Source organism: Danio aesculapii, chromosome 2 (assembly GCF_903798145.1).
Source record: "Danio aesculapii chromosome 2, fDanAes4.1, whole genome shotgun sequence".
Classification (NCBI taxonomy): Eukaryota; Metazoa; Chordata; class Actinopteri; order Cypriniformes; family Danionidae; genus Danio; species Danio aesculapii.
This window is the reverse complement of record NC_079436.1, coordinates 11332251-11357218: the sequence shown is the minus strand read 5'-3', so window position 1 is coordinate 11357218 and position 24968 is coordinate 11332251. Positions and strand designations below refer to the sequence as shown.

The 24968-nt window shown below is 36.6% G+C and overlaps 1 protein-coding gene across 1 annotated transcript in view; it reads right to left on the bottom strand.

Moving 5' to 3' along the window:
- The window catches only part of abhd3 (abhydrolase domain containing 3, phospholipase), a 65387-nt gene that overhangs the window by 9308 nt on the left and 31111 nt on the right, over window positions 1–24968 (bottom strand). The window contains 3 exon segments of the mRNA XM_056472802.1: window positions 4845–5018; window positions 6268–6380; window positions 11039–11084. Of these exon segments, the coding sequence (XP_056328777.1) occupies window positions 4845–5018; window positions 6268–6380; window positions 11039–11084 (333 nt within the window).

The window sequence follows — 24968 nt, the reverse complement described above, 5'->3', positions numbered from 1 at the left end:
TTTAATAACTTTTTAATCTTATTAAATTAGAAAGTTACCATGGCAACTTTAGTGTAATACAGTTTGGTATATTTAGCTTCAGCCCACCACCCTCAATCAAGTTTGGATTTTGGCCCTTTATAAGAAAAAGTTTGGGCACCCCTGATCTTTATCATCTTAAACCTACATTGTAAACATATCTGTTAGTTGGCTGCAACACAGACTCATTCTGAAAACGTAGTCCTGTGGACATTTCTGGAGACCACGAATTATGTATTCATTTTTTAAAAATGAATGCTACGGTGCGGTATGACGCCGTTCCTTTTCGCACTTACCAGCTGTCCGCTTACCTCCGTGTGGAGGGCTTTTCTGCTGCAACCAGTTTGTTCAGTTAGCTCGATGACGGGGTTTGAGTCCGGGGATGAGCGGTTCCAGAAATCAGGTAAGACAAAAACAGAATCCAAAAAATAAAGTGAATAACGGTGAGAATGTGGTAAAATCCAAAAACTGGTAAAAATCAGACGAGGTCTTTTCTTTTTCTGGACGGCTTTTGTAAATTGTTGGTTGGGTTTAGGGAAGGAGGAGGGTGGGTCAGTCAATTGGTCGGCCGGTCAGTCAGTCATCCAGTCAGTCAGACAGACAGTCGGTCGGTCGACATAGACCTCTGGTGGGTTTACACGAGAATAGCAGGCGCAAACGGCACTCGCGAGAGAAACTTGAGATATGAAAAAGCGCACACAGTGGCCTCTCGTGGATTTGTGAAAACAAAAACTGCAAAAATACGTACTTCCCGGGATATATTTCGCGGTCTTTAGAAACGTCCATGGGACTATGTTTTCAGAATGAGCCCAGGTTGGTTAATTAACAGTTACTGTATGTTATTATTCACAAGTGTTATCTGTTTATTTAAAGAGAATTTCATTACGGGACCTTGATCTCTTTTCTGTCGACTTTTGATTGAAAAAATTCAACTGTACATTTTAACAAAGTGACTTTTATTGACAATTTAGTAGTTTGAAATAATATAATGTATAAGAAATAATATAGAGAAAAATAAATCTTTATTTTAAAATAAGTCTTTGCACTTATTACATGGTTTTTATACCATAATATACACCAAACCAAAAATTTTATCAATCATTCATTCATTCATTCATTCATTCATTCATTCAATTTCTTTTCTGGGGTCGCCACAGCGGAATGAACCACCAAGTTATCCAGTACAGGTTTTACGCAGCGGATGCTCTTTCGGCTGCAACCCATCACTGGGAAACATCCATACAGACTCATTCACACACATACACTACGGAAAAATTTTTTGCTTTCCCAATTCACCTATATCACAGGTTTTTGGACCTGTGGGGGAAACCAGAGCACCCGGAGGAAACGCAAACTCCACACAGAAATGACAACTGACCCAGCCGGGGTTTGAACCAGCGACCAGCAACCGAAAAAATGTTTAAAAAGTCACTTTTTCACACTTTTCAAGGTTAAAAGTTGTTGGAAGAAAGATCAAAGTCCCATAATGCAATTCAAAAGGATAAATAACCAGGGAAAATTACAAATTTAATCACAAAATATGAAAAACTGCAAGGGAATTTTGGGATATTTTTTGACAGTGTATGCAACCTCAAGGTGGGAACAGCCTCTAGGGACTTCAATCATAATATATATTAAAAAATGTATAAAATAGAATAAAAAAGTAACATACAGCACCTACTATGAAGATCATCAGAGAACTATTAAACTTTAATGCACTCTATGGCACCTTTAAAATCAGCATGACATGAAAATTCAACAAGTGAGTAAAAAATGTTTTTGGCCTTCATAACATTGAATCAAAATGTCATACAGTAGCTGGATCTTGTAGTGAAATAACAGTTTCCTCTCTGGTGATGAATGCAACACTTTAATATTTTAATCTACTTCAATCTGACCATTTTTAGTCATCTCACATTCACCCAAAAAATCTAACCAATAACCAATGGATAAAACCAACTCCTCATCCAAATCTTCTTTACTCAGGTGCATCTTAATACAGAAAAATATTTGTCACTAATAATGTTTATTCACAACATATTATTATTATTTATATTAATTATTTATTATTTAATAAAACACATGAAAAAAACAAGTGCAATATACACAAACTAACTTTATAAATTGCATTTATATAGTAGTATTGTAAATATATATATATAGTAAAAAAGACATCATGTTTCATTCTCAGTGTGTCTGCTGGTTATCATCCATGGTAAGTTTGCATATTCAATTTAAATATATGTATATTTTTAAAACTTCCACTTTCAGCAATCCAGTCAAATTTGGGAAGAAAGAACTGATGTAAAATTTGTGGTTGATGTAAATACTGGTGAATCCATATTGCAAATTGCACTGTGGGATTGTGGAGCGTGCTTTGTTGGAAACGTAGATCAAATGGTAATTATATGCATAAAGAAATTTGCATTCTATGCACAGTATACAACATGCTACAGAAATAGTAAAAGTACATCATAGTATTTATTTCAAAGACAAATTCACATCACCCCAATTTTATCCTCCTTACACTGGCTGCCTGTTAAGTTTCATATTGAATTTAAAATATTGCTTCTTACCTACAAAGCTTTAAATAATCTAACTCCTGTTTATCTAACCAGCCTTCTGTCTCGCTACAATCCAACTCGCTCTTTAGGATCTCAAAACTCAGGGCCTCTGGTAGTACCTAGAACAGCAAAGTCGAATAAAGGAGGTCGAGCCTTCTCATTTATAGCTCCTAAACTCTGGAATAGCCTTCCTGATAACGTCCGAGGCTCAGACACACTCTCCCAATTCAAAACTATATTAAAGACCTTTCTGTTTAGTAAAGCATACACTCAGTGCACCACTTAGCGGGTTTCCACACAGGTTTGTGCATCTTGTTGATATATACTGTGAACATCAGCTATGCTAATTATTCTCTTTATTCTCTATTTCCACCTGGGGATACTCTTCCCGAGGCCCTCAGACTATGCATAGTCACTGATTCGATCCAAGACCAACGACGAGATGATCCCAAGGTTTCCATATCCTGAACCAGGCCGTATCCCGAGCAGCTACTGTGGTGGTCATGGAGGAGTGGAGAACGTGAGACTGATTCCTGTGACGCTCCAGGGACAGACGAGTCTTCGCTGAGGCCAGCTTCCAGTCTCCGCCACTGAGACTGCAGCTCTGCACAAGACGTTTGGCCAGCGGAGAAATTAAAATGGTCGTGCCCAACTGAGTCTGGTTTCTCTCAAGGTTTTTATCTTCACTTTCGCCAATTAGCGAAGTTTTTTTTCCCTCTCCGCTGTCGCCACTGGCTTGCATGGTTCGGGATCTGTAGAGCTGCGCATCGTTGGATTTGCTCTTCAGTGTTTGGACTCTCAGTAGTGATTTTTAAACCACACTAAAACTGAACTACACTGTTCTAATTTACTATGACCTTTTATGTGAAGCTGCTTTGACACAATCTACATTGTAAAAGCGCTATACAAATAAAGGTGAATTGAATTGAACAAAGCCATTCAATATTACCATATTATAGTTTTCTGGATTTGCCTTTAATAGGTAGATGTTTTGAGTAAAACGTCCGTTTGTGCTTTATTTTATAAATTATATACAATGGAGTGGCTTCACAACAATTCGGTGAATGTCCTTGAGTGGCCCAGCCAGAGCCCAGACCTAAATCCTATTGAACATCTCTGGAGAGATCTGAAAATGGCTGTACACCATCAATACCTATCCAACCCGAGAGAGCTTGAGAGCTACTGTAAAGAGGAATAAGCAAAAATTCCCAAAGTCAGGTGTGCCAAGCTTGTGGCATCATATTCAAAAAGACTTGAGGCTGTAATTGCTGCCTAAGGTGCATCAACAAAGTATTGAGCAAAGGTTGTGAATACTTATGTACATGTGATTGAGTTTTTTATTTTTAATAAATTTGCAACAATTTCAAAAACTCTTTTTTCACATTGTCATTATGGGGTATTTAGTGTAAAATTTTGAAGAAATAAATGATTTATTTTGGATCAATTTTGGAATAAGGCTGTAACATAAAAAATTTGGAAAAAGTGAAGTGCTATGAATATATACACACATTTATATAACTGAACTAAACATAATAATTTTAATAACTAATTTCAAATAACTGATTTTTTAATTGTTGCCATGATGAAAGTACATACAATTTTACTAAATATTTTTCAAGATACTAGTATTCAGCATAAAGTGCAATTTAAAGGCTTAACTAGGTTAATAAGTTAGGGTAAATAGACAAGTAATTGTATAACAGTGTTTTGTTCTGTAGATAATCAGAAAAATATTGCTTAAGAGGGCTAATAAAATTGACCTTAATGTTTTTTTTATTAAATGCCAATATTCTTAATTTGAAGACATGTTCTCTGTAGATTATAAGAAAAAAAACACACAAATGAACATCTCACTCATAACACATATTGATGAATACCAAATCGAGATGACCGATAATAACTATGACGCAGTATCTTAATTTTTTCCAAAGCTGTATATCAAACACTAATAAAGTATCATGGTACCGCCATGCCATTTTTTTGCAAGTTGTTGATAAGCTGATTAAGAGTTAATTAAAGCAGAATAAGCCCCATATGTGCAAAGTGTTCATTTAATTTCTACTCCCTGTTCCCAAACTCTGTGTGCTTTAGCAAAATACGTAACAGTTCAGTTTAATCTTACTTGGCACATTTTATAACATTCAAAAACAGATCAGACCCAATAAGAGAAGGAGGGGGCGCACTTAGGGATAATGTCCCCTGTGACTACACACACACACATGCACACACATTACAGGCTTATCCCCCTCTGACCCCACTGACCGGTCCACGGACGCCTGCAGGCAGCTGGTGAGGTAAGAGTTGAAGAGGAATCTGTCCAGGGGTTTCTCCAGTGATGCTGTGCATTCAAACACATCCCAGCCTGCTGAGAAAACCACCACACCCTTCAAGCGTACTTCAGAGCCTTTACGACCCAGGTAGTTCGCCAACATCATCCTGCAGGGTGTCATGATATTATAAAAACAGCATTGAAAAGCACAAGCGTATGCATTAACAATCAGAGGATCTATATGTACTGTATATGTATGGCTGCTATATTTTTGGGCATAAGCCATGTGAAGCTGACCCGTTTCTTTCTGTAAGACTGAGAGGATTACAAAACTGCACTGCACACTCAGCTTTCACTTAAATCTAGTGTGAAATGATGCCGTGGAGGCATCTAGGGCATAATATTTCTTCTGCATCACGTGACAGAGAAATAAATCCATGAAAAGAAAACACTATACAGTAATAAATTATTAAAAGAACATTTCACTTTAACAACTAGCGTATTACCTGCTTATTATTAAGATATTGGTTGAATTTTAGTATTTATAAAGCATGATCTTATTCTACATCCTTAATCCTACCAGTATCTAAACCTTACGTACTATTAAAATGCAGCAAATTAGTAGTTTATTGAGCTTAAATTCTTAGCTAATGGTTTATTAATAGCAAGATTTGTATCTTAAAATAAATAATGACCAAAATAATAATAATATTGCATATGCTTATCATTGAAATTGTAATTTAAAATGTGTAGCAAAGTCCTAACACCTTTGGTAGAGTGTTTGGATAGATGGTATTAGTAGTTTATTCAGCTTAAAGTATTAGTTAAAGGTTTATTAATAGCAAGAATTGTATCTTAAAAAAGTGTGACCAAATAATAATATTACATATGCTTATCATTGAAATTGCAATGTAAAATATGTAGCAAAGTCCTAACAACGTATAGTAGAGAGTTTGGATAGGTGGTATTAGAAGTTTATTGAGCTTAAAGTATTAGTTAAAGGTTTATTAATAGCAAAAATTGTATCTTAAAATAAAGAATTTCTAATAAATAATATTAAATATGCTTATCATTGAAATTATAATGTAACATTTGTAGCAAAGTCCTAACAAGCTATAGCAGAAAGTTTGGATAGGTGGTATTAGTAGTTTATTGAGCTTAAAGTCTTAGTTAAAGGTTTACTAATAGCAGGAATTGTATCTTGAGATAAAGAATGACCACAAAAAATAATATTGCATATGCTTATCGTTGAAATCGCAATGTAAAATGTGTAGCAAAGCCTAAACAAGCTATAGTAGAGAGTTTGGATAGGTGGAAAAAACATTGTCCTAGATTTTCCTGGGATGTGTGACCATATCAGCTGAATTCCCATATAAGGGCAGGATAAATCCATGAGTGTGTGCGTTTTAAACTCACCCGCCCATAGAAACCCCAGCCGCCATGAGCGGAGCTTTGTTAATGGTCCGCTGGACATGCTCAATGACCACTTCCAGATCCTCTGTGTTGGCTGCACAATACGTCCTTGGAGTCTAGAGCACAGTGGAAGGAGGATATGAAAGAAGGCTCGTATCTTTAATCACACACATTCACACATAGATGCATAGCTCCATAGCTCACATGATACAGATTTGCACTTGTAAAATCTTAAAACATGAGGACATTATTTAATATGTATGAAAAGTATGAAAGGTATCTCAAAGAAACTCGATTGCAACTCTGCAAGCCTTCTCAAGCCTAAATGTTTGAAGTAGCTTTGTAATTTGATCATAAACTTATGGTGACGTGGTAAGACATCAAGATGTCACTATGTTTTAGCTATGTTACTATGTTTATGTATGTTCTAAAACCTTGCTAGCGGAAATGAACATGTTGCTTTTATGTTTTGAATAAGTTTTAGCAAATTGTTTTTTAACATTACGAGCATAAAATCCTGATTGTATAATTAAAGTGATGCAGCTAGCGTGTTTAAACACTATGGGCTCTACTTTAACGATCAAGGCGCAAAGTCTAAGGGCCCTATCATACACCAGACGCATTAAGACGCAAGACGTTTTTGGCGTGGTTTGTTCCTATTTTCAGACTAGTGCAACCCTAATTTTCACGTTTTTTCAGCACATTGTTTAAATAGCAAATCTATTTGTGCCACTTTGTGGACTCATGGGTGTGCTGGTCTAAAATTGAGATGTGTTAAGGTGCATTGTTGGCACCTTATAAACAGACAGCACCATTGACTATCTAAAAGCAAATGTAAAGTCCAGCGCAGAGTGCGTTAGTTATGCACCTATGTGGGTTCAAACGCATACACATTGCTTAATACACACAGGATGTACAGCAATACACAAACATCTTCACATATGAAAAAAATTAAAGGATTAAAATGTTACAAAAATTATTATTTTCTACATAAATATGAAAATCTCTGCCTCCATGCCTCATATCAGGGGGCTTTTTCAGTTTATTCATAACAATTTGCATTTGTATAATGTTATTGTTTTTATTAGTATTATTTATTATATGAATATTTATATTTGTTTTAATAAAAGCAAGTTTAGATTTGTTCATCTGTCAGGTTTTGGAGACTTTTGTGTCACTATATGGGGCATAAGAATAGGATGTGTGTTTGGATATAACTCAGTTTTTTTTTACCACACTTCATTATTATTGTTCATTTATTCTTTTGCTGGAAATTAAAACTAGTTTTGAAACAAATCATCGTGCATAACAAATGAAATTAAATATGTAAGCTAATGGATGTCACACAGGCTAATGGATAAGCACACATTGCTTTGCACCCCCTGAACACTATCCAGCCTTAAAAATACACTCTTGGCCATCCCTTTAAAGGGCACCTATGGTGAAAAATCTACTTTTCAAGCTGTTTGGACAGACATATGTGTAGGTATAGTGTATAGACCGTCATATTAGGGTAATATACACACACCCAGTTCTTTTTTTTTTCAATTTAACAACATTAAAACAGTGGACCAATTGGAGCGGTTTTCAGATCGACCACAACTTGACGTAGGAGTGCGGTCCCCCTGCCCACCGAATTGATTGACAGCTGCATGTATTAACATGTCCCGGTAGTCACGTGTATAATCATATCAACAAGACCAGATGTGTGCAAAGCAACCGGGAATAAAAGGTGTGTTCAGTTTGCTAGGATCATCAATCATCATCAAATGTGATCAAGAGTGAGTTTTACATGTTTAAAATGTTTTAAAACAGTGCATGTGTGTAATAAATTACAGCAATTTACTTCAGCTTTACTTCATTAGCACAGCCCCGTGTTAGAACAATTATAAAGGAAGACGCTTCAGTCCCGGTTTGTGGACGTTAAATCAGGTTTATTTTGTACATTAACATAACAGATATCCATACAGCAGTGGATATTAACCTGCATCCTGTCACATTTGCGTGCAAAAAGAGTGCAAAGCTAAAGCTAAACGTGTGCGCTGTCTGTGTCTCTGTGTGTCGTGTCCGCGCTGTGTCTGTGTGTGTGTGTGTATCTATGTGTGTGCGTGTCGTGTCCGCGTTGTGTCTGTGTGTGTGTGTATCTGTGTGTGTTATTAATTATTAACTTTTTTGGCAAATTGATTACCATTTCCATGAACACAAATGCAAAAAAGGTTTTACTACACATATAACACTTATGGTTAGTGTAGCCCAAAAACAAAGGCTGATTTGAGGTTATAACTACAATAACTATTTTAGTCAGATGCATATATCTGATGCATGGGATGATAACCGGTTTCAAGGTTTACCGCAGGTTGGAAAAGTCAAGGTTTTAAAACCACTAACATTTTCTGTTATACCATTTCTGAGGTATATGTAAGGTTTTTTAATGTGTTGTAAAAAATCTCTATATATGTACTTTTAAAACTGACGAAAACAGCTTTTGAATTATTTAGGCATCTTTACTGTTCCAAAATATTATAAATGTTTCCGAAAATAAAATATATTGTGTTGAACAGGGGGGTTGTTTTTTTTTACCCAGAGATTTAAAAAGAACTTATTGTAGAGCAGTTCTCACAATACCGTGATACTGTGAAACCCCGCTATTTTTATCCAAGGTTATCATACTGTAAGAAATGTATATTAGTCCATGCCTACATACATGTGTAGTAAAAACTGGAATTTCCTTACATTTTGTAAGGGTTTTAAAAATGTCTATCAGATTATTGTTCACAGTAGATGAAGCACTCTTGCAGATGAAGGTGTGTTGTCTGGGTTTAAGGTTCGTCTGATGGCAAATGCACAAAAAAGTAGATTAGCATCTGAATTCCAACGAAGTTAGACAAAGGAAGGCATTTTATTTACATACTCTGGTTCAAAGAGCTTGCTTGCAAAACACATATTACCTAAATTTCATTCAAATGGCTCAGGCAACATACAGTCAAGCCTCAAATTATTCGTATGCCTGGCAAATTCTGACTTAAAGTTACTTTTATTCAATCAAAGCAAGTTTTTTTTACCAGAAATGACACAGGGTTCTCCTAAAAGATAATAATACAATCCAGAGGCAAAAAGGCATTGCGCAAAAATATATTTCTCAGCTGTTTTTCCCACCAAACGCTTCCCGTCTCCTGGGTAAACTTCTTCTGATCGAATTTTAAAGGTAGCATAGATGTATTCTTTGCTACCTTTGATTTCCCACAGTCATGAGCACTTCTTATCTGACAGTTGAGCTACAAAAATGAAGATGCCAAATAAATATAATAAAAACATACCAGATATTTGTACAAAATGTTTGGAAGCTAGAGGAACCTTGTTTCACTGTATTTGGCAGTAAAGATTAAATAATTTTGTGAAGATATTAGAGTCATAAGTAAAAGATCATTTCAAAACAAATCCTCATCAACCCAATGCTTTTTTTGCTGGGCTTATACCCAGAGAACTTAAACTATAATAAAGCGAAGTATTTATAGACCTCAGCTTGCTTTACGCCAAAAAATGTGTAGCTTTGCTATAGACAAAGACACAAAAACCAAACACTACTCAATGGATAAGACAGATGTTGTCAAGCCTGCCAATAGAAAAAAACACTTACATACTAAAAGCTAAACAGCATGTATTTGAAAACATATGGAGTTCTTTTATCAAATATATTGAAAGTGTGAAATTAACAGAGGATGAAGTTGATGAATAACTTTTTATGTGGACAATGTAATTCCAGTTTAACAGTTCTGTGTTGATACACTCTTCAATCTATATGTTTGCTGCACATTGTACAGGATTGTAATGATCACTTTTAAACAGATTACTATTAACCAAAAACAGGGGTATTTTTTGTTTTGTTTTGTTTGTTTTTTGTTAAGTTTTATATACAGCTGAAGTCAGAATTATTAGCCCCCCAGAATTATAAGCTCCCCTGTTTATTTTTTCCCCAATTTCTGTTTAATAGAGAGATTTTTTCAACACATTTCTAAACATAATAGTTTTAATAACTCATTTCTAATAACTGATTTATTTTATCTTTGCCATGATGACAGTAAATAATATTTTACTAGATATTTTTCAAGACACTATAGTATTTAGCTTAAAGTGACATTTAAAGGCTTAACTAGGCTAATTAGGTTAATCAGGCACGTTAGGGAAATTAGGCAAGTTATTGTATGATGACGGTTTGTTCTGTAGACTATCGAAAAAATATCTAGTAGAAAAATATCTAATATCTTTAAAAAATTAAAAGGGGAACTAATACCTTCAACTGTATATATATTCTTTTATTTTGTACAGTTTGTAAATACAGCAAGGTTATTGTTGTAAAAAATGCATGTAAAATGTTGTACTGTATTTCAATGTGTACAAACTGAAAATTTCAATTAAAAAAAATAAAATAAATAAATAAATAAAAATGTATTAGGGCAAAAAAATGAACATGGCGACTTGAAGCACAGCTTGGGTCACTGTATGTATCAACATTTTATACTTTTGATGGCATATATTGAGAAGATAGTATTGACGTAAGCAAATACACCCTTAGCTATCATCAAAGCTCTATATAGTTGTATGTGATTAAACAGTTTAAGTTATAATAGTTATTTACATTTAAACAAAGACATTATGTCAGAGTATGACTGTTCTGATATTGATGCTGACAGTAGTGTGTGTGTATTAACACGACAATGAAGGAGAAGTTATTTTTTGAAGAGAAAACAGTAGAGATATAAAAGATTATCCTTACCAATAACTTTTCACCCGATACGCCTCTGTTATTGAACACCACACATCTGAAAAACATAAAAGAGGAGTCAGAGATGTGTTTCACCAACAAATAGTTTTTTTAATGAATCGTCTGAATCAGTTATACATTCCTACACTGTAAAACCCAAAAAGTTAAGGTAACTCAAACCATTTAAGTTCAAAAACTAATCCTAATGAGTACTGTGAACTTAATTAATTTGAGTAAAATAAGCAACTTGAGCACAGTAAAACCCAATAAATGAAGAGAAACCAACTGAGTACTGTAAAACTCAATAGTTAAGGCAACTCAAACCGTTTGAGGAAACCAATTGCTGCAAACCATTTGAGTTACAAAAATTATCTATATGAGTGCTGTGAACTTACTGCATTTAAGTTGAAGTAATGAGGTATTTAATTAACTCATTCCCATCAACACTGAGTTCAAAACTCTTTTCAAATGAGTAGAATTAACTTTTAGTCAATTTTGAGTTAACTACACTCATTTCATTTGATAAAGTTGACTGTTGGGTTTTACAGTGTATAGTTAACTGCTATGCTTCTAAATGAATCAGCTGTGTGAATCACAAATTGTTTGAATCGAATTGTTGTTTTGATTTAAAAAACTTTCATAAAGACTTGATGCTTCTTTATTTGTCCACAACAGGTCTAAACCAGTCAATGTTAATGTCAAAGTGGTATAGTGCTCAGCATAATTGAGTACACCCCATTTTGAAAATGAATTTCTTTATCCATTTCTCAGTGAATATAGGCAATTTATGTTGGTGCATCTAAACAAAACAGATTTATTAAACAGATATATTTATTTAAATAATATTTTAGTCACCAAACATATTTAGAAATTAAAAAGATAATACAATTAAATTTAAGCTAAATATTGAAAAAAAAAATTACAACCTACAAAATTTACAACCTACAAAAAAGTTTTTCTACATTTTTCCTTTTTAAAATTGTATTTAACATTTTTATATAACATGAATTTGGGTGTACTAGCTTTTGGACCGTTATGGTAAGTTATTTTGTTAGATTGTTAGACTGACTAATCTAATGTATACGCACAAATATAATATAGTGTAGCTTCCTATTAAAAATATGAATTTAAAAAATAGATTTGTGAGTGGTGTACTTACATATGCTGAGCACTGTATAGCCCAAGCAGCCATACCTGCTGTATCACTGTTTGAGTGGTCTTTTCCACCTTTCCACAGGGGTGCATTTCCAAGCATATGGCATATTCTCAGTAATATTTGTAAAGGAAACACAGGCTCTTTATTTGACGTTTACATATATTTCAAATAATATGGAAAGTGAGGGCATGTTTTTATCAAAACTAATATTAGAGTTTTATAAATGCCTGTTTATGTAAAACAATATAAATTGTACACAAAAATTATGATGTTTTTTTTGTCTAAAGAAGTTGTTACTCCACCCCGTTTAGAGCATCGTTATGGGCGTTTTACGTTATAACTAACGTAGTTCAAACTATGGATCTCCAACAAAGCAGCTTCAATTTTTGGAAACACTAGTCACTGCAATGTTCTTTTCCCAAATGATGCATCGTACTATGATAGTTCAGCCGTGAGTTATGTTGTTGTTTGGGAAACGTACCCCAGAAGAGGTGTGCTATACCTGTTCTACGTTGTTACAGAGAACTTAGCACTATTTGTAAATAATTCACACACACACAAATACGTAATATTTAAGTTTTATTTTAATCACTTGTTTTATTTACTCATATAAGAACAATTGTTATATTGTAGAATGTTATTTTTGTTGACAGTGTATGGTATACATTTAATGGTGTGAGCTGAAGCTGACGATCTGTCTAAATACATTTACATTTTCAGTGCAGGTGTGCATTTATCATATTTTATTTTAACAAGGTAATATGAAGATTGTCATGCTGCATTTGCTAGTTCTTATAAGAGTACGAAGTTATTTTATTTCCTGTATTATGTCCTTTTTATTTTGTATTTTCCATGTTGGTCCTGTCCAGAGTTGGGTGTAACGTGTTCCACAGTAACACATTTCTGCATTCTAATTACATTTTTGAGGAACGCAGTAATGTAACAAATTACATTTTGAGTTTGTGTAGTTTGATTACACACTCTCAGAAATAAAGGGAACATGAACTGTCACTGGGGTGGTACCTTTTCAAAAGCTACACATTTATACTTAAAGGGTTCGTATTGGTACCTCAAAAGTATATATTAGTACCTAAAAAAGAGGAACACTTTTGTACTTTTAAGGTACTAACATGTACCCTTGAGGTATTAATATGGACCTTTTAGGTACAAATGTGTACCTTTTGAAAAGGTACCACCCCAGTAACAGTTTGCTTACCTTTATTTCTGAGAGTGCAGTTATAAGTGAACGTAATTGCGATACTTACGTTACAAATTTAGTTTTTGGAAGAAAAAATTCTTTCAAATCACATTTTCGTCTGTACCGTCAGTTAATAAGCATGCGCTTTTAAATTGATGAAGAAAGCGAGATGAAATGGTTGCTGACGAGAGTGGTTGCTTCTTCAAGTGGAAATACACACAATACTTTAATTTCATCGAGTGTAAATACACAAATATTGCTGTGAAATGCAGTCTATGTCCATTCTCTAAAGAATTTTCAACTGCTTTTAACTCAACCAGCACTTGAATAAAAAGCACTTGAATAAAAAGCATTCTACGACAATACTCGTCACCAAGAAGGACACCCGCGCCCAAAAACATGGCGGTCCAACTCAGCCTAAACAGGCTAAATTGAATTTTTTTGTGCAGGATCGGGAGTGAAGGTATATTCTAAATGTGAAGAGAAGCATAGCTGCTTATGAGACTGTTCACATACGCGTCTTTTGCGCATTTCCCAGGCGCACTCAGTTGAAAATCGCGTGTCACGTGACAAAAACAGACCGATCAGCTTCATAATTAGGAATATCAGTAGACTAATTACCTCAGACAAACACAGAACGCCCAAACACTGCAGTGCTTTTTCATACTATGGATGTCAATTGTTACAGGTGTCCAGTTTTCTTAAATGATGAGAGAATTTTAAGTTTTGGGTAAACTCTTTCGGTCTTTTGAAAGCTGATGATCAACCCATGTTTTTCAGAGAATATTAAATAACTGAAAGAGCTGCAGTGTACTTTGTATTTTTATAGGTGTATTTTATATGTAAAATATAAAAAGTAAAAGTAATTAGTAAACTTATTACTTTTACATTAAGTAATTAGTATTTTAATCAGATTACAATTTTCCAGTAGTAGTCAGTAATTTGTAATCTATTACTTCTTTAATGTAATTTACCAAACACTGGTCCTGTCTCTTCACTATCTTTTTCACCTTCCTGATATGATATGCATTTAATGGTGTGAGCTGAAGCTGGTGATTTGTCTAAATATAATACCATTCTTTGTGGAGACTCAAAATGGTGTCCTTTCTTATTAATTCAACACAACACAGATCAACAAAGAAAACAGTTACCTATGCTCACATAAATCCCCATCAACTATTCATGTCAATAATAAACGTTTATATTTATAACTACAGAACTTTAAATAACTTTTAATCTTTCATTAATTTTCTAGCACTGGATATAATATTTCCAGCTTTTTCATAATCGTGGAAATATTGCAAATAACAATGAAATCAAATGTCAGCAATAGATGGGTTTCCAGCCAAGTGTCATGCCTCTTGACAGAACAGCTGTGTGAGGTTTGAAAGACATTTGTTTATGCTGACCTGTAGTTTGTCACAACATTTCCACTGGGTCAGTGTGTTCTTTGGTCTGGTATTTCTGCAGGGTTAGCTTTACTTTATGCCAGATCATCTTTATGCTAAGTTGGTAGTCGAAATACACCTCTAGCGGTTTCTGCACAATGGTATATAGTTGCTAGGGGTTTAGGGGTTGCTAGGTGGAAATCTAATGAATTAATTAGTCATTTTTCTTTTTTGTATCCTTTACATTACAACTTGTATGAGCGCGTGCAGCCATTGGAATCTTTTTGGCTCAAGACTTCCTGTCTCATTCACTTTCATTAATTTTTAGACAGTACAAACAACTTGTTATGCTGCTTCACGTTGCAAACTGATCTTTTCTTATTATATCATTCTCAGTCAGCAGCGATCTAGCGGCTCGGTTTATGGACTACAAGTTCCAGTCATGCACCGCTTGCACACACCTGGTCCTAGTTTCTGGTGATTTTACACACACACACACACACACACACACACACACACACACACACACACACACACACACACACACACACACACACACACACACACACACACACACAGATGAAGCTCATTCTTTACCCGCACTATAAAGAGATCACTCACACTAACATCATTGCTGAGTCTTGTTTATCTGTCAAGTTAACATTACAATGCAGTGTCCCTGCCTTGTTTTGCCGTGTTACACCCTTGCCTTGTTTGTTTGTTTATGTGGTCTGCTGACTGAGTGTACTGACCATTCGCCTGTTCCATTCGACCGTTCTTCTGCTGCTGTAGCCCATCTGCTTTAAAGTTCAAAATGTTGTGTGTTCAGAGATGCTCTTCTGCATACCTCGGTTGTAACGAGAGGTTATTTGAGTTACTGTTCCCATTCTATCAGCTTGAACCAGTCTGGCCATTGTCATCTGACTTCTGGCATCAACAAGGCATTTGTACCCACAGAACTGGTCGTGAGTGAAAATCCCAGTAGATCAGCCGTTTCTTAAATACAGCTCTTTGGCACCAACAACCATGTTCAAAGTCACTTAAATCACCTTTCCTCCCCATTCTGATGCTCAGTTTGAACTGCAGCAGATTGTCTTGACCATGTCTACATGCCTAAATGCATTGAGTTGATGCCATGTGATTGGCTGATTATAAATTTGCATTAATAAGCAGTTGGACAGGTGTACCTAATAAAGTGGCCGGTGAGTGTATAGGGAAAATAAAATCAAACATAGAAGGAACAGTTTTCGTAATAGTTAGAGGACATTTTACTTCAATTAAAAGCATTATTAATAATCATAAATCAGAATCAGAAATCAGAAAGAGCTTTATTGCCAGGTATGTTCACACATACGAGGAATTTGTTTTCGTGACAGAGCTTCTACAGTGCAACAAGATAACAGAGACAGGACAAAAAACAGATAATAAATATATAAAAAAAAAATAGAAGTAAGTAGTGAGTGCAAATATATTTGACAAGTGTATGTACGTGTTTATTACTATATACAACGTTATATGTGCAGCTGTTATGAGCAAATTGGCATGAAAAGTGTGTTGTTAAATAAGTGTATAAAAGTGTAAAGCAAGTAGTGATGTTGGTTCTGCAAATATTATTATCAAGTGTTCATGAGATGGATTGCCTGAGGGAAGAAACTGTTTCTGTGTCGGGCTGTTCTGGTGCGCAGTGCTCTGTAGCGTTGATCAGAAGGTAAAAGTTCAAAGAGGCAGTGTGCTGGGTGTGAGGGGTCCAGAGTGATTTTGGCAGCCCTTCTGCTCGCTCTGGATAAGCACAGTTCTTGGGGAGTAGGAAGGGTTGTACCAGTGATTCGCTCAGCAGTCTGAACTATTCGACGTAGTCTTTGGAGATCATATTTAGTAGCTGAGCTAAACCAGACAGTTATTGATGTGCAGATGACTGATTCAATGATGGAGGTGTAGAACTGTTTCAGCAGCTCTTTTGGAAGGTTAAACTTCCTCAGCTGACGAAGAAAGTACAGCCTCTGTTGAGCTTTTTTGACAATGGAGTCAATGTGAGTGTCCCACTTCAGGTCCTGAGAGATGGTGGTGCCCAGGAACCTAAATGACTTCACTGCTGCCACAATGCTGTCCATGATGCTCAGTAGGGGGAGAGCAGGGGGGTTTCTCCTGAAGTCCACTATCATCTCCACTGTTTTGAGCGTGTTGAGCTCCAGGTTGTTGTGACTGCATCAGACAGCCAACTCCTTAACCTCCTGTCTGTAAGCAGACTCGTCACCGTCCTGAATGAGGCCGATAAGTGTGGTGTCGTCTGCAAACTTCAAAAGCTTCACAGAGGAGTCTTTTGAAGTGCAGTCATTCGTATACAGGGAGAAGAGCAGTAGGGAGAGGACACACCCCTGGGTGGCGCCAGTGCTGATTGTGCGGATACTAGATGAGAATTTTCCCAGCTTCACCAGCTGCTGCCTGTCCGTTAGGAAGCTGTTGATCCACAGAGGTGGGCACAGAGAGCTGAGTTAATTTGAGCAGGAGAAGTTTTGGGATGATAGTGTTAAACGCCGAGCTGAAGTCAACAAACAAGATCCTCACATAGGTCCCTGGTCTGTCTAGGTGTTGCAGAACATAATGCAGTCCCATATTTACTGCATCATCCACAGACCTGTTTGCTCTGTAGGCAAACTGAAGAGAGTCCAGTGAGGGTTCAGTGATGTCCTTCAGGTGGGCCAGCACCAGTTTTTCAAAAGACTTCATGACCACAGATGTTAGTGCCACCGGTCTGTAGTCATTTAGTCCTGTAAGTTTGGGTTTCTTTGGGATGGGGATGATGGTGGAGCGTTTGAGGCAGGAGGGCACTTCACACAGCTCCAGTGATCTGTTGAAGATCAGGGTGAAGATGGAGGCCAGTTGGTCAGCACAGGATTTTAAACAGGCTGGTGTTATAAAATCTGGGCCAGGTTGCTTTTTTCGTCTTCTGTTTCCGGAAGACCTGGTGCACCTCCTCTTCACTGAACTGGAGTGCAGGTATGGGGGAGGCGGGGGTGGTGGAGGTGTTAATGGTGGCGTGAAGAGCAGTTCAGAGTGGGTGTGGGGGGTTTTCTCAAACCGGCAGTAAAACTCATTCAGGTTGTTTGCAAGTCGTTCATTGTCTACAGTGCTGGGGGATGGTGTCTTGTAGTTTGTGATGTTTTTCAGACTTTTCCACACGGATGCTGAGTCGCTGGAAGAGAACTGACTCCTTAGTTTCTTAGAATAGTTCCTTCTTGCGACTCTGATCTCCTTTTCCAGTGTGTATTTGGCCTGCTTATACAAGGCCCTCTCCCCATTCCTGTAAGCAACCTCCTTGGCCTGACGTAGCTGTCTGAGTTTTACAGTGAACCATGGCTTGTCATTGTTGTATGTGAGTTGAGTCCTGGTAGGAATGCACACGTCTTCACAGAAACTGATATAAGATGTTACAGTCTCTGTGAGCTCATCCAGATCGTTTGCAGCAGCTTCAAAAACACTCCAGTCAGTGAGGTCGAAACAGGCTTGTAGATCCATCTCTGTTTCGTTAGTCCACCTTTTCACAGATCTTAATACAGGTTTGGCTGTTTTCAGTTTCTGCCTGTAGGTTGGAATGGGATGAATCAAACAATAGTCAGAGTGTCTTAAAGCTGCTTGTTGGACGGAGTGGTATGCATCCTTTATTGTGGTGTGCAGTAATCCAATATATTACTGTCTCTTGTGGGACATGTAACATGCTGTCTATATTTTGGCAGTTCACGGGATAGTTTTGCTTTGTTAAAATCCCCAAGAACGATTAAAACAGAGTCTGGGTGTTGTTGCTCTATCACCGTGATCTGATCAGCTAGTTTCTATATCGCCAGACTCGCGTGCGTGTGCGGAGGAATGTAAACACTGACGAGGATGAACAAGCAGAACTCGCGCGGGGAGTAAAAAGGCTTACAGTTAATAAACAGTGCTTCGAGATCTGGACAGCACAGCTTCTTTAAATCTGTTACAGCTGTACACCACCTTTCATTGATGTAAAAGCACGTCCCCCCACCGCGCGATTTCCGCGTTGATTCTTCGTCGCGATCCGGTCTGAACAGCTGATAGCCCGGTAGGTAAAGCGCGTTGTCCGGTATGGTGTTGTTCAGCCAGGTTTCCGTGAAACACAGAGCAGCTGAATGCAGAAAATCCCTGTTTGTCTGAGAGAGCAGAATGAGTTTGTCTATTTTGTTGGGTAGAGAGCGGAGATTTGCCAGATGGATGCTAGGCAACGCGGTCCGAAATCTGCGCTGTCTGAGTTTCACAAGCGCGCCTGCACGCTTTCCTCGTCTGCGCGCTTGAAAGCGTTTGAGTAGCACTGCGGCTCCGCCGACTACAATGTCCAACAGAACATCAGATAAATCCTGGTATGGAAAAATATTTGGTGGTGTATGTGCCCGAATGTCCAACAATTTGTCTCTGGTGAAACTAATTGTAAGAATGTGACTCGAGACAGGACAAACTAACAAAAACACAAACAATACTGCAGAGCACGACACGGAGGCGGCCATCGTCATCGGCGCCATCTTGGAAAGCCATCTTGGCTTCCTTTAATAATAAAGGAAGGAATCATAAATCTGTAGCTTAAATGGTGCAGGATGAGCTGTGTGCCAAAAAATGTATAACTTGCCTTGACATCCTCAGTATTCACATACTATGACAGCGTTTATGCCACTACATTAGCCTTTGTTTCACTTTTTTTCTCTTAGGCAAGGATGTCTTTTGACCATAATAAAGTATAATTTGTTATTTTGCTCAGCTGTTTTTATCTCATGCTATCATTTTCTAGCACATGGAAGCTTTGAATAAACCCTCATTCTGCTGCCTCTTTATCACACAGAGTACATGTATAAGCTGATAAGAGAAGAGATATCTGACATAGCATGTGACATGTAAGTTGAATGTGCGGTCAATGTGACCTACAGTCAATGCACATTCCTTCAGGGCCAGTAGTTCTTGCAGTTTTTATCAGATGATAACTTCTAGGAGGTTTTCTGTTTTCATTTTTAAAAACAGGTTTTATGTTGCTCATTTAAAGCTGATTTGCTTTCAATTCCTATTTGGTACTGCAACAGTGGTGTAAAAGTGGTTTGCCCCATTACTTATTTCTTATTTTGAGGATCTTTTGGTGTAATTCACATTGTTTGGCAGGTCCTATTTAAGTGATTTCTTGATAGCAAACAGGTGTGGCAGTAATCATGCCAGGGTGTGGTGAGAGAAATTGAACTCATATGTAATAAATCAGGGTTAAGTTATGTTTTAAAAGGGGGGCAAATAGATTTTCACACAAAGCTATGCAGTTTGGGATTTTGTGCTCCCTTCATAATAAAAACCTTCATTTAAAAACTGCATGGTTTACTTGTGTTATCCTTGACTAACATTGAAATATGTTTGATGATCCATAACATGGCAAACACACAAAAAAGAAATCAGTAAGGGGGCAAACACTTTTTCACACCATGTATATACTGAACATATTCTAGAGCTGCATGATTAGTGGTAAAGTTCCCTTGAAATATGCAGCGTTATTCAGTGTGTTCATAATTTCCACTGAAACAGGAAGATTAGAAGTAGAAGTAGTGTTTTGTTTATATAACAGCACAACCAGAGGCCTGTTGCACAAAACTCCAGGATGTAAAGTAAGTTTCAGTTAAGCTCAGATTAGGTTGCTTCACAACGACTGGTATAAACTTTTCCTGTAACTCAGGGTTTCATCCAGAGTTTCTTATTAACTTTGGATAGCATGCGGCTGAACATGTGACATGCCAATCATACGACATAATAGAGAGTCAGTTTGATTAATTTCTCACATGATAGTCAGTGCAATTCATGTCCCTGTTGAACATTCAATGATATCTATATCATATTTTAAACAACAGTTCTGTCTGGTTCTAGAATCTGATTGGCTGATAGCCGTGCAGTATTCTGCAATAACAGCACTCGTACAGCCTCCTCGCCCTTCTGTATTACTACGCCCACATAGAGTGACAGCCGATCAATACACTCACTTTGACATAATGTACTTATGAGGCTTTTTAGGAGACAACATAGATGGTTAGACTGCAACTATGCAGTTTATTTATAAGCATAATTTCTATTTTAAATATTTATAATTTCGGAGATACAGCGTGTCGGCATACATACTGAGCAGAGCAAAGACAGAGCAAAGACAGAGCAAAGACAGTTGACGCTCCGCCACAAGATGCCAAGAGAGACCGCATAATAAGCCCTTTGACGACAAAAACTCGAAGTAACTCGTCGAAGTAAAACTTGAAGTAATTTCAAACTACAGCTGATCAAATCATTATAAAACAGGTAAGTGACATTCTGAGTTGATTTCTCTCTCTTTTGTATGTTGTCTGTATTTATACCATAATAATCTGGTAGTGTTTGCTTTCCTTTGTCTTTTTCGGGATTAATTATTGCGCTCTCCCGATTGCAACAGAGAAATACTGGGAAATGTCTCTAGACTGATGGCATTTCAAGCCGTTCAGCCTTAAAATCTTAAAATGTGAGCAAAATAACCTGTTTTGTCATAACTGTAGACATTACGCTAGAGAATCATTCAAAAACTGCCTCTAAAGTGACGTTGGTGAAATTAGCAACGGTTTCTGCTTTTCTGATGTCACCAGCAGATGTGAATAAATGATCAATCAACTCATTTTAATAATGTAGGTTCAAAAGCTTTATATATTAAAGCAAATATATATGTAAATATTTAAATGTAAAAATGAATGTAAAGTTGCTATTAATATCAATTAACAATTCTAAACTATTAGAATATATAAAATATATAGTATAAATAAATATGATCAAATATGATTCATATAATCATATGATTTATAAATATCATTTTAACTCAAAAATGTTTTTATTGTAAAATGCTTTCATTTGGAGCACAAAAAGACACATGGGGACTAATTGTGGCTTTACTGCAATAGATATATCTTACTTTACTCAGCTGATTGGCCTAGTTTGCATTTGAGATCTCTAACCCAGAATAAAACCTAAGCGTAAATTACCAATGCAATGAAACCTGATCAAATCCAACCCTCCTTTTCGAGTCCAAAATCTCAAACTTTGCTAAACTCAACAAAGTGTGCTAAAACTTAACCTGAATTTACCTGGGTAAAAACCCAAACTGGATTTGTGCAACAGGCGCCAGAGCTGTTATCATAAAACCACATTTGACAGATTTTGACAGTGACAGTCTATTAAGAATGTCATGATGAGTCATAAGAATGATGAGTTTTAGGAACAACAAATAATAACTTGACTTCCAGTTGATCATTTGGTATCAGGAGTGGCTTATACGAAAGGTAAAGGCCTCTAGATTACACCAAAATATAACATGATCATGCCTTGATTTTTTAATATTTAATTAGGAAAGTAAGGTCTGACTGCTTAGAGAAAAGTCTTGTCACTTAACAGAAATAATGTACAGTATAGAATATAAAGACATGGTGCAGTGGAAAAAGAATGAATATTGTGTATGACTCCCATGAGCTTGGAGGACTACATCCATACATCTCTGCAATGACTCAAATAAATTATGAATAAAGTCATCAGGAATTGTAGCTAAAGTGTTTTTGCAGGACTCCCAGAGCTCATCAAGATACTTTGAACTCATCTTCAATTTCCCCTTCTTCATCTTACGCCAGACATGCTCAATAATGTTCTTGTCTGGTGACTGGGCTGGCCAATCGTGGAGCACCTTCTTTGCTTTCAGGAACTTTGATGTGGAGGCTGAAGTATGAGAAGGAGTGCTATCCTGCTAAAGAATTTGCCCTCCCCTGTCGTTTGTAATGTAACGGGCAGCCCAAATGTCTTGATACCTCAGGCTGTTGATGTTGCCATCCACTATACAGATCTCTCCCATGCCTGCAAATGTAACCCCAAACCATAATTTTTCCTTCACCAAACTTGACTGACATCTGTAAGAATCTTTGGTCCATGCGGGTTCCAATAGGACTTCTGCAGTAATTGTGATGATTGGGATGCAGCTCAACAGATGATTCATCTGAAAAATCTACCTTCTGCCACTTTTCCAAATGATCAACTAGAAGTCAAGTTATTATTTTTTGCTCTTACAACTGGAATCGACGACAAGAGTTTTGTATACTGTATGTGAAACTTTACACACAATAACATTATACATCTGAGTCTGACTGGCATGTATTTTTGTCATTTTTTAACAGCTTGAGGCTTATTGCTAGAGTCATGAAGAAAATGATGAACAAAACAAAACACTCGGTTCTCTTATCACAGTTTGGCACGCCAGTGTCCGGCAGAGTTTTTATGAAATAGCTGCTTATCAGCTAATGTTCAATAAGTTTGACAGTAAACATTCATTTTGGATTGATCGTTGTTTAGAAAATATCTTCACAGATAAGTTTGTAACAAACAGGATTCAGTTTATTAGTTTCATTGGTCCCTACAAACAGTGACACTGTCAGTGGCACACTTCTGACAGAAATTCATAGTTGTCAAGGCTATAACGTGATTGGTTATCAAATCTCATGTGATCCAATCTGCTCTTTACAGTTTCTATACACAAATACAAAACTAAGATGTTCAGCTGCAAAAAAAATGTCTATATAACATACATCACTGCTTATGTGTTACATTTAGAAGCTGGTGGGGCTTTTATTTCGCTGTGGTATGGAAAGTTGGTCTTAGCTAAGCTGCAAAGCTGGACAAAGCTGCAATTCATTAAGCAGAGAACAGAGGCCAAAGAAAGATGCTGAGTGAGCTACCCCGCAGCTTCACGCCTCTGCTGCTTACAAGAATGCCTTTCTGACAGATGCCCAAACGTGGAGAAAGTGCCCATCTCTGCATCCCTTAAGGGTTTAATACAGAGCTCAGTTATTTTTGTTTGTTGCCTCTCTCTATCACCCTCTCATCAGAGGCAAGGCCAATAAAGATGTTACAGTAGCACTGTAAATACATTGATCTACTTCAGTTACATGTGTTCTGGAGCCTGCTAGGGCAATGGTTACAAAAGCATTGATTCAAGTCTTTCTGAATCTTACAGTACAAAATTTGCATGCCAACAGTAATAACGTTGGTTTTGAAATGCACTACAGAGGCAGGTAGGGTTGAATTTTTCAATTGGAGAAGCAAAATAAAGCATCTGAATAACTGAAAATGTTAATAAGAAAGTTAATAGAGGTTAATAACAAGTGTACTGGAATACCAAAATCCACACTGAAGTAGAATATCTTAGAAACTACTAACAAGTTTCAAAAATGCTACGCATGCAATGATTTAATGGTACTGTATGTAAGTTTTGGACTCTTCTAAAGCATAAAAATGTTTAATTTATGTTTAAGAAAAAGCTAGGTGAACATAGTTGTTTACCTGAAAAGCAATGCTGAAGTCAGGTATTCTACTTTGCATTATGTGCCAGAATGTGTTTTTGTTTTGGTTATTTAACCTGCCCAATGCCAGTTTAGCCAATATATTTCAGCACCTCGGGTTGTCTAGGTGGAAAACAGCATATTTCATTCTTTCACTCAGGAAGGCTCTTAAAGTGTGTGTCCACGACCAAAATGCGACCTCTGGTGGACAGTAGCAGCCTCCAAAATGAGTAAAATGAGCAAATAATATATTGCAAACGTAAACATAAGGTGAACAGGTTACATTGTAATCATGTGTCCAAACAACATGCCACATGAAGAAATTTGCAGTGATAAGCAATTTGGCTGTTTGCACCAGACGAAACATGTCAGAAATTTAAATACAGACAGTCAGAAGTACAGAATAGTGCACTTACTGCACTTCATTGAAATGGTAAGGTTTATAATCGAATTAATACATATTAAACCTCTTTAACATTATTTAATGTTCATGCTGAATCACTGATATGTGTTGGCTTGCAATGAGTCAGTACTAAAGTTCAGTTTCAAACAGCTTAATTTATTTTCAAGATCTAAGGTGAACTATCTACTGCTGCTTTCAGTAGTAGTCTATGGCAATAAATATCAAGTGAAATAGCATTCAAACTCACAATATTAGCATTTAACACTGAATAAATACACATGAGGTGTACCTGAGGTGATCACGGTCAGTTTTCTGTTGTTCAGCTGCAAGAAATAGAAGCTGTTTCTAAAACATAAGTTTCAGGTTTTGGTTAGAACAAAAACTCTTAATATTAACTTTTACTCTTAATTAAACTTTTAATATGGGAAATAT